We start from the raw sequence: 14,762 nt of genomic DNA, 5'->3' as shown, positions 1-14,762 counted from the left end.
AGGTCGTATTCTATACAATTACTCAACCCAAAACTCAATCGTTATAGCGGGAATTACAGAGTCCACTCATTACAGCCCAGCTGGAAGCTCAGATGTACTTGACATAGCCATCCTCAGAAACATTAGATACCAATATCAACTGGAAATACTAAAAGAACTGTCTTTCGACAACAACCCAATCCTGGTTAATCTCGGTACGATCGAGCAACTCACTCCACCACACTCATTTATACCTTGGGACAAACTCTCTAGAATTCTCCCGGAGCACATCAACCCAGCCCCTGTTATTCATAATAAAGAGGAGATAGACTTTGCTGTAAACAATCTAACGAGTCAAATAAAAAAAAAACAATAAGGTCAGTCACCCAAACTACAGTCTTTCACCCGATCAGTCGGATCCCCGAGGAAGTCATGGACCTAATGAGATTAAAAAACAAAGTCAGAAAGAGGTACCATAATACAAGAGCCCCACAAGATAATACAACTTCGAATAATTTAAAGAGACAAGTCCGTGAAGCTCAGCAAAAACATAGAAACCAAGATTGGGAAACCAAACTGACTAATCTGAACCCAGAGGAGAACTCCATCTGGATATTCTTGAGACCCTTTCGCACTAAAAGGCAACTTATTCCCCCAATTCAGACCAAGAAGGGAGTAGCCCACACTGACAAAGAAATAGCAGAGGCTCTAGTTAACAGCTTGGAAACTCAATGTAATCCCTCTTATGAAAATCTCAATCTTATGCACAAGAGTCACTGCCGAGTGAAGCAGGTCTTAAGACAAAAAAAGGATATCTCAGAACCTAATACACCCAGTTCTCCAGCAGAAGTCACAAATATCATAACCCATTTGAACATCAAGGTTTCAGGTCCAGATGGAATCACAAACAGAATAATCAAACTTTTCCCCAGAAAAGCCATTGCACATCTAGTCAACATAATCAATGCCATCCTCAAATTGAAGCATTTAACCATAACCTGGAAGACGGCGGAAAAGATTAGAAAGAACCCTCAAATCCCCGAAAGTTACAGACCTCTTAACTGTTAACTTTATGGAAAGATGGATGACAATCCAATGGATTTTTATCCTTTCATCGCTAAAGAGTGGATTATATGTATAAAAGATTATCCAGCACCTGGCTAGCCCAATTTAGGACCCAGTGAGAGTGCTTGTACCAATGAACAGAGCTGCCTTCGGGCGCTTGTGTTTCCATCTGTTGTTCGCATCGTAGTTGGATGACTCTTGAATGAATTCATTGGGGTGAATAGCCACCTGAGCACGATGTAGCGGCAGTCCCGCGAAGAAACATGGGTGTATCTAGTATGGCAGCATCTCGATGGAGGACAAACCACAGAGCATCAAAAATCATATGGAGACACTTATTTTGAATCACTTTTAGATTTTTGATGTTGCTGCGGGAAGTGTAACCACAAGCTGGTGATCCGTATATTAAAGTGAGTCTGATGGAAAAAAAATCAGCTAACGCCTTTTTATTCCCATATATAGGGAATAGGCGAGGCTGTTTTAGCCCTATTTGGAGACTGAGTGGGCAGTTCAATCTCCACTGGTACCTAATCAGAGAAAGCTGGCCCAAGGCTATCACTAATTAAGCAGCACGCAGTGATGAGAGACGGCTCAACAAGTGCTGCTATCTCGTAGTCCCTAACCCTAACACTCGTATTTAATGTCTGAAATAACGTGGGTTCTACGGTCGATTTTCTTGATTTTACAGGACGAAAAACCCGAGTTTCCGGGAGAAAAAACCCGCTTGCCCGTGCCAGAAATCGACTAACTCGGGAACCGGTCGAAAAAAGGCTTAGAAAAATTTCTTCTAGTTCCCGACTAGATTCGAAACCAAGAAGTTCCTTCGTGCGGTTCAGCGCCGTGGTGTGCAAACGCCACATCCACTGAGCTACACAGACTGCTAATAGGTCTGATGATTGATTTGTAAATCCGTAGCTTGTTTTCAGTGCTAACTCGGCCTCTCCAGTTGAGAAGAGAATAGAGCTGGACAATTGCGGAATTGGATTTATTGCAGGCATATACAACGTGAGGGTTAAAACTGAGGCAGATATCTAGTTATATGCCTAGATATTTGGTTTTGGATTTCCATGGAATAGTTGCATTGAACAGTTTGACTTTTGTCAGCATTGACATCAATTCTCCGTTTCTTAAACTATCTTTTCAGGATTCTTGTTGCATTTTGTAATCGCTGCGTAGTTAAGTGCGGCCTGAGAGATCTGGTCAAAATTGCCATATCGTTGGCGTAGCAAGCCATGGTGGTTGATGCCGTGCTAGGGACGTCTGCAACAAAGATGTTAAAAAGCAGCGGGGATAGCAGCGAGCTTTGGGGTGCACCTGCAGTGATTCATTTCATAGAGGATCTGAGTCCGCACAGCTTAACTTGGAATTTCCTGTCTTTTAGATAAGAGACAATGAGTTTAGTAAGGTAAAGTGAAATGTTGGCTGCAATTAATTTGTAAATAAGGGCTTTGTGCCAGACTTTATCAAAGGCTTTTGCAACATCAAGAAAGATAGCTCCTGTATGGTGTTTCCAATTTAAACCAGTTATTATAAACTCTTATTAATCTGTGGACTTTCTGAGTTGTACTGTGCCCAGTACAGAACCCACACTGCTCTTTCGGGATAAGGCTGATTTTGTTCACCTCATCTTGCAGACGGTTGAGAATAATTTTTTCCGCAATTTTCCCAGGCATGAGAAGAGGCTGATGGGACTATAATTCTGGGGTAACTGAAGTGCTTTCCCTGGCTTGTGAACTAGGATTATATTTGCTTGTTTCCAGCGAGTGGGAAAATAATTGAATCTGAGCATTGAGTTTATAATGGCTGCCAGATGAATAACTGCTTTATGTGGGGAGCGAATTTTCTAGTTTTGTTAATAATCTCGTCAGGACCCGGGGCCTTTTTGTTGTTGAGTTTTTTTGATGATAGAATACAATTCCCTAGGCGAAGTATGACAAAGATTTTCACGGCTGCAGGGCTGATGAAGAGCGCAGCGGAGATGCCAGTGGATTTTCTCGATGAAAAGCAAATCTGCAAAACAAACACAAAATATTACTCTCTATAAGGGTGATGCAAATGGTTTTATAATCCCTATTATCTGATAAGGTTACTGTGTAGGGGAAAGTTCATGAGCTAAGTGCTCATGAATTGCCCGAGTGGGTGAAAGTTATAGATCCTCGTTAGGTATTAGGACGGCCTTAGGTCTCCTATATTTGGAGAAATCCGATTCATCATAGTTTGCTGCTTGTTGTACTAGTTCATTTGGATGTGAAGACGATGATGAGAAGAACTTTACTACTAAAGATTGCAGGAAAGAGTAGATATAAGGGATATTTGTGTCCCGATGAAGTTGAACATCTCTGATATACATTTAAGATGTACCATGGTGCATTTAAAATCATGCGTAGGCATCTGTTTTGCACTCTCTACAGTTTGAGGATATTTGTGCTTGAAGTGTGGCTCCAGGCTGGGGACGCATTAGTAATAATGGGACAAATCATCAACTGATAGAGGAGTGATTTGATTTTGGTATCTAGTTTACTATTCCTATTGATAAGAGGGTAAAGCTGTGCTATGACTTTTGATGCCTTTGTACACGAGGCTGTTGTATGTGGACTGAAGGTTAGTAGTACACCGAGATATTTGGCTTCTGATTTCCACAGAATTTTGATATTAAATAGGAAGATGTCTTCTTTACGAGATATTGAGTTTTTAGTGAAAAGCATGGCAGTTCTCGTTTGAGGGTTTACTTGCACTCTCCAATTGAAGATAGAGAACCAGTGCTCTAGTTTCGGTAGGTTTTCTTGCAGTTTCTTGGCGATAATATGCTGTTTAAGAGATCTGGCTAGTATTGCTGTGTCGTTAGCATAGAGGGAAATGATAGCTGACATTGTACTGTGCGGTATGTCCGCCATGTAAATTGAGAAAAGTATCGGTGCCAGGAAGGACCCTTGAGGCACTCCTGCAGGATCCGTCGCTGGGTAGATAATACATTCATTCAGTTTGACTTGCATTCGTCTGCCACTAAGAAATGACTTTATAAGATGGACTAGATCCAGTGGAATGCCGGCTAAAATCAGCTTGTATAGTAGTCTAAAGTGCCATAGCTTGTCAAAAGCCTTTTCTAAGTCAGGAAAAACTACTCCGGTGAATTGGTGGCAATTGTTGCTTGTGGTAATGAACTGAATTAGTATATGGATTTGTTGGCTAGGTGCTGTAAAACTGGGGAAAGCCAAACTGTTCTGTAGGAAGGATATTTAACTTGTTTACAGAGACTTGTATTCTGGAAAGGATGACTTTTTCTGCAATTTTGCCCAAATTAGAAATCAGACTTATTGGACGATAACTTTGAGGCTACTGTGGATCCTTGCCAGGCTTATAAATAGGAACCAAGTCTGCCAACTTCCATGCATAGGGAAAGTACTTGAATCTGAACATGGCATTTATTATTGTTGTAAGATGTACAATGGCCTTTCGGGGCAGCAGTTTAATAACTTAGGAATGCCGTCAGGCCCAGGAGCTTTTTTATTCTTTAATTTCTTATCAGTGTCTGAAGGAAAGAAAGCAGTTACTAAATATACCAGCAGCTAAAATGCTTCAAAACGGATAAAAACGGCCCTTATTAGAGCCACCTATCTTTTGATAAAGGGATATCCGATCGTACATTTATAAGCTTATAATTTTAAAAAAATCGCTGGTAAGCAGCTTAATTTCCGTCCTGAATATGTTCTACTAAATGCATTTCTGACACTAAATTCGAAATCGTTCTCGAATTTTGGAATCTTAGCATTCATAGAATTAATTAGTATTAATAAATAATTAACGAGATCTACATTAATCACTTCGTTACTTAATGTAAACAGTTCAGATAATATCAAATATTTGAGTGACAGAATTGTGACGGGCTTTTTTATTTTATGTTTTAAGGAAACAATCGAGTAAGAAAGGAATCCTTTAGCTGATGACCCCCTTACCTTTGGAACAAAGGTACATGTATTACATAGATCGTGTTACAATATACATATTTATATATATATGTGCTTGCGGTCATCAAATTCGAAACTAAATTCTGCGTCATTCAATAATGAATATTTTATTAGTTGTAAGCGCCATAATCATAGCTACTTCAAGTATAAGGGGACTGAGTATTGATGACATTCCATGTGGTAAGTCTGCGTGTGTTGTAATAATTAGCTTTAAAATCTAATGAAAACAGGATAGAAAAATGTAAAGGAAACATTTTTGTATTATCCGATTTACGAGACCCAATTGAGATCCTTTTGGTCGGTGCCCTAGTTAGGTATCTTAAATGTATGCTATTAAAAGATTGATTATAATTACTAAAAGAAATTAAATATAAAGAATATTAAAAATAATAGATTTAGTGATTATACTTCTACACAAATAAACTAATTATAAAGAAAGTGTTCTTATTTTGTGTTCTCAAAATCTAAAATGTTATCAAATTTTAAACTTCTTACTTCATTACATAGCGCGGGCCTGATTGCATCCAGTCGTCTTAAAGGTCGGTTCTGTTTTTTTTGTTTTTTTTAAATGTGTGATCTTATTCAGGGAAGTTGCTAACCACGTGAGGTGTCAGGAGAAGAATTCTTAGGTTAGAGATTATAGATGGCTATTAAGAAAATAGGAACTTTGAGTTGAAAGATATTAATAGTGAAGAAATCTTTGATCATGGTAATTTTACTTTCTGCCGTGCGCTTAAAGAAAAAAAGCTGGATAAATTTGAAAATATGAAATGAAATATATTATGCCCATTTAATAACTCTCATAAAAATTACACGGCAGATTTATGTACATTACTGCACCAATCTAGGGGACATGTTTATTCTGAAATGACATCATATCTGTCTGAAACGTTAGCAGAAAATAATGAAAAAAAAAAAAACATACTATTAAAAATTAACTCAGTCTTAGAAATGCAAATAAACCATCAATAGGATAAACAGGTACAATATAAAATTATTGTAATATGTATGTATTACACAAACACATTTGCACAATCAGGGAAAACTGGTTTTCGTGTCCATGGTATGGGGATTGATTTCATTATACACGCTGAATTTTTGTTTCAAGCTTAATAGTGATATACATCGGGTTAAATAATAAATCGGGCTACGTTTATTATTATTATACACATATAAATATAATAATCACTATGGAAAGGCCACTCGAAGCTTCTACATCCCAGTGTGTGTGTGTGTGTGTGTGTGTGTGTGTGTGTGGAGAGAGAGTCAACAGTAAAATAAAGCTATGATATGCAATCTAATAGAGATTAGTCGGTCTCGAATACCACAGCAGTACTGACCGTCGGGATGTCGTGTTTTTTACGTTTTAGGTAGTCATAATTTCAATTACCAGAAAGCACGCTACAAAAATGATTTTATGATAAGAAACCCATTTATCAAAATAACATTATTCAACGTGTAATTGATGGATAGTGGCGCGTAGTACACTATCTACACAACTTGAACCTCCGTTCAAGTTGTGTAGATAGTGGGTTGCGTAGAGTGGAATGCACTCCCCGAAGAGTCCTTGGAGGTGTCAAGTAATCATAATCTAACAATAATAACTTATATTACTTGGCAAGAAACTGTATTCTTGTTTAATTCTTTACCCAAGTGTAAAGTGATTCCTATTTTTTTTTTCTCACCAAAAAATAATTTTCTCTCACTGGGGTACGATATTACTCCTGAGAAGCACTGATATAGTCGAATAAATTTTCAAATAGAAATAAAATTGTGAAAACAGAAGAAGTGAATTCTCTAGCACCTTTACTTTTTCCAAAGAAAGGAGGCAGCACTCCTTTCAGGCCTAACCTTTTTTTACACATCGGTAGTTAACCAGTCTCCACCCATCATCATAGCTCTTATCAAAGTACATTTCCTTGGTATTGTTTGAAGAAAAGAATATCTAAACAGTATTCAGTGTTCATATTCGTTTGCTTTCTATGGCCATTTTTGCTGAGTTATGGGATTTTAAAAACCCCAATTTTCTTTTTTGTGAAAAAAAGTAGTCTGCACAAAATATTCAGCTAATTCTAGAATTGGCTGAAATGATTTAGAAATAGTCTTCTGATCGGCAACTGAAATCGAATTTACAACAATCTTTCTTGCGCAGACCTCGTTTCGTGTCAGGAAAAAATGTGAAAGAGGAAAACATCTTTTAGAGCTAAATCCTCTATCCTAACCGGAGCAATAAAGACTCTATGATGTTAAACGGATGCGGGTAGAGCCAGCATCTGTATAATATATATTTAGAGTTATTATTATTATTACGTGTCATCTCCAAGGAGTCCAAAGACTCATCGAGGTTGGGCACCTACTCTACAATTCTCCGTCTCCACCACTTAATCCACCAACTACAGCGAACCGCCACTACCACCATCACCTACACCAACGCCATCTACTGCCCACCACCACTACCACCATTAGTATCTTTTGTCAGTAAATTGCGATTGCGTGTGTTCTCAAGGCCGATTTGTCTGATTTGTAGTTATAATTTCCTAGAATCTCCCCAGTTTTATTCTTTGTAACGCAAATTATGTCGACAGAATAATTCTGCCAATTCCACTTCTTTTCCGTTGATACTTACGATTATAGTCCTGTCTTACTTTTCGCCGTTCGTCCTCGTAACCTGACGAAATCAGTTAGGGACATTATTTAATCGGACGCGTCTCAACCTGCATGAACCTACATGATATTACATTTGTTGCACTATCATTCTGTTTTTGTTTAAGCCAAGGAGAAGACGGTTTAGCTGTTTAATTCCCAAATTTCCAGCCCATCTTCATTTAGTATCCAGGATACTTACTAACAAGGTGCACTTTAGAAGCTCTGGTCGGTTCTCTTTATATCTCTTTATATTTCTAATATACATTTCTGTATATTAGAAAGATATTTTCACATACCCTTCAAAGCTACGTGGAGCTTCCAGTTTTCTGTCGTTTACCTTTACTGAAGCAAAGGGTGGTAAGATTTCTAATTTTCTAGGTAGGTAGTGTATACGATGAAAATTAATTATGAAGGAATTATTCTATAGATATGTATTAAGTGTTGAAATTTAATTTTTCCAAGAAATTTCACATTTAAAAGTTTTTTTCTCCTTTCATTTAATTTTAGGACTAAAATTAGTGCAATGTTTAGATGGAAAACTAGACAGAAAGGTAAGTTACTTTCCACCGCAGTACCATGAATGATTTCGTTATATTCTTTAATTATAAACAATTAACTCTCGAATAAACAAAGTAAATTGATATTGTAGTTTGATATTGAAAATATATATTTTTTTAAATTTTGTTAAGATTTATGATAAAACTAAAACTTTACGAATTTTACAATGCATAATGCATAAATTAGAATGATGACTTTTATAATCATTTTTTTTTCGGTTATAAATATTTCCTGCATATATATATATATATATATATATATATATATATATATATATATATATATATATATATATATATATATATATATATATAATATATATATATATATATATATATAGAGAGAGAGAGAGAGAGAGAGAGAGAGAGAGAGAGAGAGAGAGAGAGAGAAAATTGTAGAATCTAGAGAAATCATCCTCAACTCCAACCTCCCAGACTGTCATTCTGCTGTGATCCAATAGTGGTGCACACGAGATACTATACGCACGCACTCACCCAACAATGTGGCCAACGAAGGAACAGCTTTGAATACGTTAACTACAACGTTTTCACGTTATAGTATAGTGACTTTCCTGTGCTGTTCAGTTTTTATCCTCAATGTTCAATGTTATTTCTTTTTTTTATAAAAACACCTGAAGAAGGCTGTAAAAAGGCGAAACTAGTCGTGTGATACCATTAAACCTTTTTTTCTTTACTCTCAGTTTATGTTATTCAATTCTTTTAAAAAATATGTTTAACAACCGAATAAATCAACCTAAGTACATACGTACTTAGTATATATATATATATATGTGTGTGTGTGTGTGTGTGTGTGTGTGTGTGTGTGTGTGTGTGTGTGTGTGTGTGTGTGTGTGTGTGTGTGTGTGTGTGTGTGTGTGTGTGTGTGTGTGTGTGTGTAGAAATTATTTTACCTTGGGTATAATATATGTTAAAGATACCAAACTATTTTAAACCTGGATTTACTCCATTTCCCAAGTAAGCAAAACAGACAAGTAAGTCAAGTTTGCGCCTGCAAGTATTGAAAGTCTAGGTGATCCCACACGCAGTGCAAGACCAAGGCAACTCATGATAAAAGGTGGATAAGATCTGATCACTATTCTTAATATTTCCTCTTAATACGAAGCACATCTCCTGGAGGAGATGTATAATGCTATGTATTAAAGGCACGGGGCCACTACCCAGACTTTCGACCTTTATTGAGGTCTCATCAGTGGGAGCCAAGATACCACCTTATGGTAACTTGTTCTGGTAAAATACTTATAAGCTATGCATTACTAAAATCTTGGTATTTCTAGCCTTGCTCCCACTGATGAGACCTCAATAAAGGTGGAAACCGGTTTGGGTAGTGGCCCCTTGCCTTTAATACATAGCATCATACATCTCCTCCAGGAGATGTGCTTTGCATTAAGGGGAAATATTAAGAATAGTGATCAGAGCTTAATCACCTTTTACCATGAGTTGCCTTGGGCTTGCACTACGTGTGGGATCACCTAAACTTGCAATACTTGCAGGCGCAAACTTGACTTACTTGTCTGTTTGCTTAATGGGAAATGGAGTAAAACCAGGTTTAAAATAGCTTGGTATCTTTAACATATGTATATACAGGGTGTTCGGGATAAATTTGACATATTTATAATTAATTATATTTTTCCGTAAGTTACATGTATTAACACACACTTCTCTTCATTTAAAAGTTTGGACCCTTCTTCATTCATATACAAGATGTCAGAAAGGATGGATAGCTGGAACCCACCTGAATCATGGAAGAGAATAACTTGTATCATGATGATTCGTGCCCGCCATCAAAATAAGGATATTACGACTGCTGCCCAATGCTCCCTGAATACAGTAAAAACAATCAGGCATGAACTAGAGACTTGCAATGGTGACTACGAGGATGTAGCAAGAAGAAAGATCCCTAGCAGACGATCTGATTGCGTTCGTACAGCAGAATTCCTCGCAAATCTGCAGGAACAGGTGTTGAAGAACCCTGGCATTGGAATTCGGGCTTTGTTCGTGGAGTTGCTAACTGTAGTCAAGCCCTGGATAACAAGGGTAGCCAATGGTAGGCCGTATGGCAGCAGGATTCGGCCCCTTGCCACACCTCTGGGAAAAGTCAAAAATGGTTGTCTGAAAATTTCTACGACTTCACCAGTCCAAATGTTTGGCCTCCAAACTCCCCAGACCTTAACCCTATGGATTATTTTGTATGGGGCGCAGTTGAAAAAGACACCAATCGCACTTCCAGTAATACAAAAGCCCAGTTAATGGATAAAATTAAAACAGTTTTTGCGGCCCTTCCCAGGGAGACTGTAGCATCAGCTTGTTCGAGGTTCCGAAGCAGAATTGAAGCTGTGATCGATGCTAATGGTGGTTATTTTGAGTAAATCTTGTTGATAGTATTGTAATTAACTCTGCCTGTAATGTTTTTTTTGTCAATTCATTAAATTTAATAGATACAAAGAAGATTTTCTTTTTCCTTACGAAACTGTCAAATTTATCCCGAACACCCTGTATATATATTTTTTTCCAACTATATATTGTTTTCAACTAGTTTCGGCTTTTTACAGCCTTCATCAAGTATCTTTTTAGGAAGTGGAAACAATAATAAAAACTGAAGATTCTAAAAAACTGAGAAGCACAGATAAATTGCAGTACCTAATTGAAATAAAAAAAAAAACGTTGTATTAACATTCAAGTTGTTGTATTTTACGTGCCATTGTTTGCTGTATGCGTGGTAGTAGACTCTCGAGAACGCCAGTACTGAATAATAATAACATAGCTATCAGGGATGTTATAGCTTAAAGTGTTGTTTAAATGTTCAGGATTAAGGACGATCTCCGTGGATTCCACTATCTTTCTTTCAAATTTATCATGGCAGCGGAAAATGTTTTCAGATCTATCCCAGGAAATTGAGTGACCTTGAAAATCATCATGAGGATTGTTAGAGAAGAGAAATATGGCTGGATAAGGCACTGGCATGTGATCTTTTATAGGATCACATGCCAGTGCCTCTTTTATCTTCGTCCATGTTTTAGTTCAGCTGTAAATTTTATATTTACAGCTGAACTAGAACATGAAAACTCCCTAGCATTCCCGGATATAAAACTCTCACGCTGTTCTGGAAAATTTAGAATCTCTATGTACAGAAAACCAACGCATACTTATAGATATCTTCACAATCTTTCTCATCATTTTCCACAACAAAAACTCGGAACTATTTCCACCTTGGGACACAGAGCACGCTCTCTTTTAAACGATCCAGATGAACTTCAAAAAGAAATTAATCACCTCTCACATGTCTTTAAACAAAATTGATAATATAAAAAAACCATTACCAAATTTCTTATAGATCCTTCTAGATACACCGCAATACAGAAACTACCAATTTTAAAGGTAGCATCTCAATCCCATACATCAGTTCGGTCTCCCAAAAATTGGCTAAAGGCATTAAGAAGTACAACACCAGGACGTTATTCACTACACTTCCTAAAATCCGATCTCTTATAAGCCATCCCAAGCCTAAGCATCACATTCTGAAAAATCCTGGCGTATATAAACTATGGTGTGACTGAAGTGTTACTTATTATGGTCAAACTAATAAGTCTATTGAATTTCTTATGGAGGAAGATAAAAGAGGCACTGGCATGTGATCCTATAAAAGATCACATGCCAGTGCCTTATCCAGCCATATTTCTCTTCTCTAACAATCTTCATGGTGATTTTCAAGGTCACTCAATTTCCTGGGATAGATCTGAAAACATTTTCCGCTGCCATGATGAATTTGAAAGAAAGATAGTGGAATCCACGGAGATCGTCCTTAATCCTGAACATTTAAACAACAATTTAAGCTATAACATCCCTGATAGCTATGTTATTATTATTCAGTACTGGCGTTCTCGAGAGTCTACTACCACGCATACAGCAAACAATGGCACGTAAAATAGAACAACTTGAATATTAATACAACGTTTCTTGTATTTCAATTATGTACTGCAATTTATCTGTGCTTCTCAGTTTTTTAGAATCTTCAGTTTTTATTATTGTTTCCACTTCCTAAAAAGATACTTGATGAAGGCTGTAAAAAGCCGAAACTAGTTGTGTTTTTTATCATTAAAGCTTTTAATTAATTCTCGGTTTTTCAGTCATTAAATATCTTTCTAAACGTATCAAAGTAACCGAGTCAATGCTCATGAATATATATATATATATATATTTATATATATATCCTTTGACATCATTGAGAGCTTTCAACAATAACAAAATAAAAATCCGCAATATGAAATTTAATAGGTAAATTTAATATCGAATTTTGTATTTTCTATATGTGGACATTATGGAAGAAGCAATACCAGCCATGATACTTTGTCGATTTTCTCCCTAGTGAAAAATGTGTACATATGAAGAAATGACTGGACGTTTTTAAAAGAAAGGCACGAGCACTTTATTTGTTTATTATTATTATTATTTTGTTTTCAAATTGAGTATAAATCATTAATTTTTTTTGAAGATGAATAGCATGAAAGTATATTTAAGAACTGTCCATATGAATTTTAAATATCATGACTTTGTAATAAACATTGACATAGAACTATTGCTTTTGTTGCATGAAGGTGAGTTTCATGCAACAAAACCAGTCTCATACGTTGGCGGAAAGTTTTTCATCCCTTAAACTCGTTTTTTTCTTCCCTATTAAACAGGCAAACCGCTCAGAAGAATATATTTAATGAAAATGGACATAATACAGTGGTCTCATAACCTTAGCTGTTTTGGTCGTAATTCAAACAACAACAGCCGCCGTGTGGGTGGGTGGGTGGGTGTGGGCAGGGGATCGAATTAACTGAAATATGCTCTTTAGACCTGTGTAGTCCTATGAAAATGGCTTACACCCATAGGGCTACGCCGCCCGAAGAATGACCGATAAGTTCGATTCTAGTCCGACTAGAGGAACGTTTTGTAAGCCTTTCTTCGACCGGTTCCAATTTAGTTGATCTCTCGCCCTCTCTGGAAAACAGGCAAGTAGATTTTTTTTTTCTGACTGACATTAGGGTTTTTAATCCCGCAATTCAAGAAAAATCGACTCTAGAACTGAAACTACTTCAGACATAATATAAGGTGTTAGCGATATGGACTGCGAGATGGCAGCAGTTGACTATCATGCTCTCTTCCCCGAACACCAATTAAAGCACTGGTAGTGTTGGGCCAGCTATTTGTGATTGGATATGGGTGGTGAAGACTTCCATCTCCTTTAGTTTCCAGATTTAGTCAGGGCTATAACGACCCCGCCTACTTCCTTTCAGGAAATAAAAGACATTAGAGAAAATCATAATTGCGCTATAAACACGTGCACTAGTTACTGCTTGTCATGTGATCATCAGATGATTACAAATTATAAATATTTTGAAATGAATCCATAAATAAAACGAATTAGAGTCCAATATCACATCGAATGTTTCCCTTACTAAAAGTACTGCTTCCTCCCCCCCCCCCAAGTTTTACTTTCCCTGTACCCCTTTACCAACTGACAAAGAAATAAAAGTTCTTGATTGAATATTGAGTTGACGCTCCTCTTTGCGCTGTTATGGCCAGTAGCTCAAACACAAGCTGGAAAATCACGTCTAACTTGATCTTTGGCTGTCTTTCAAAGTGTTCCAGTCGACAGTTTTTTTCATATACTTACCTTCAACTTAATTTTTATTTCTAATCATAGTATAATAATTAAAGATCCGCATTATTGTGAACATTCAAATATCATCACGGTGTACATATTTTCAAGGATTGAGTTGCATTCAGCCCTGCCCTAATGTTTCAGACACCTAGCCTATACTATCGCGAAAACAACTGTTTATTGGCAATGAAAATATAATTTCTAATAACATAATATAAACTCTACGTAAGATTAGGTTACGTTGAATGTTCATTGATATTCAATTATGATGTAAAAAAAATAAACTTTTTTTATATTTTAGTTTTCCGGCTGGTGGAAAGAATGCATGAGAAAAAACGGTATCCGGTTCAACAATGATAGAGAAGCTCTAATATATACTTGCAAAAATATGAAGAGTGCAACGGTACGTGTTTTTTATTTCTTAAAATAAAAATTTAAAAATATGATCCATAAAGTAACTTATAATTTTAGTGTACTTTTTTCTGAAATTTTATAGTAAGCTTTGTTTTTAACAAAATTCTAGATTCCTATCGTAATATTATTATTTTGTGACACTTCCAAGGACTCATCGCAGGAGAGCACTAACTCACACACACCTCACTGTTTAAAATACTTAATCCTCCATCTACACACTACGTCACTATTCCACCATCCACCGCCAACAGAGTGGTAGAAACTGTTGATTGCTCTCAGAAGAGGAGTGCAATTTAGATTCAACTTAAAGTAGTTTTTAAACAGTTGTTTTAGGTCTTTTTTTATTATTATTTTTTAAAATAAAGTCCTACCCATCACATTGGTTAAAGGCACCTTTAATTTTATTTATGAATGTATTGAAATCTTAGTGCAACGTGTTTGTCTATTAGTTATTCAGATTAAAGCATA

The 14,762-nt window shown here is 36.5% G+C and overlaps 1 protein-coding gene across 1 annotated transcript in view; it reads left to right on the top strand.

Annotated features, from left to right (window-relative positions):
* The first annotated feature begins 5,077 nt into the window (after positions 1-5,077).
* The window catches only part of LOC150098120 (uncharacterized), a 34,826-nt gene continuing 25,141 nt past the window's right edge, over positions 5,078-14,762 (top strand). Inside the window, exons 1-3 of the mRNA XM_090406133.1 lie at positions 5,078-5,189; positions 8,163-8,206; positions 14,182-14,283. Of these exons, the coding sequence (XP_090262259.1) occupies positions 5,108-5,189; positions 8,163-8,206; positions 14,182-14,283 (228 nt within the window). The 5' untranslated portion in view covers positions 5,078-5,107. The remainder of the gene's footprint in view (positions 5,190-8,162; positions 8,207-14,181; positions 14,284-14,762) is intronic.

This window comes from Typopeltis vanoorti, chromosome 16, assembly GCF_054136105.1.
Source record: "Typopeltis vanoorti isolate ZY-2024b chromosome 16, IOZ_Tvanoo_1.0, whole genome shotgun sequence".
In the NCBI taxonomy this organism is placed as follows: domain Eukaryota; kingdom Metazoa; phylum Arthropoda; class Arachnida; order Uropygi; family Thelyphonidae; genus Typopeltis; species Typopeltis vanoorti.
The sequence above is the reverse complement of the archived record's forward strand: the minus strand, read 5'-3'. Positions and strand labels throughout refer to the sequence as shown.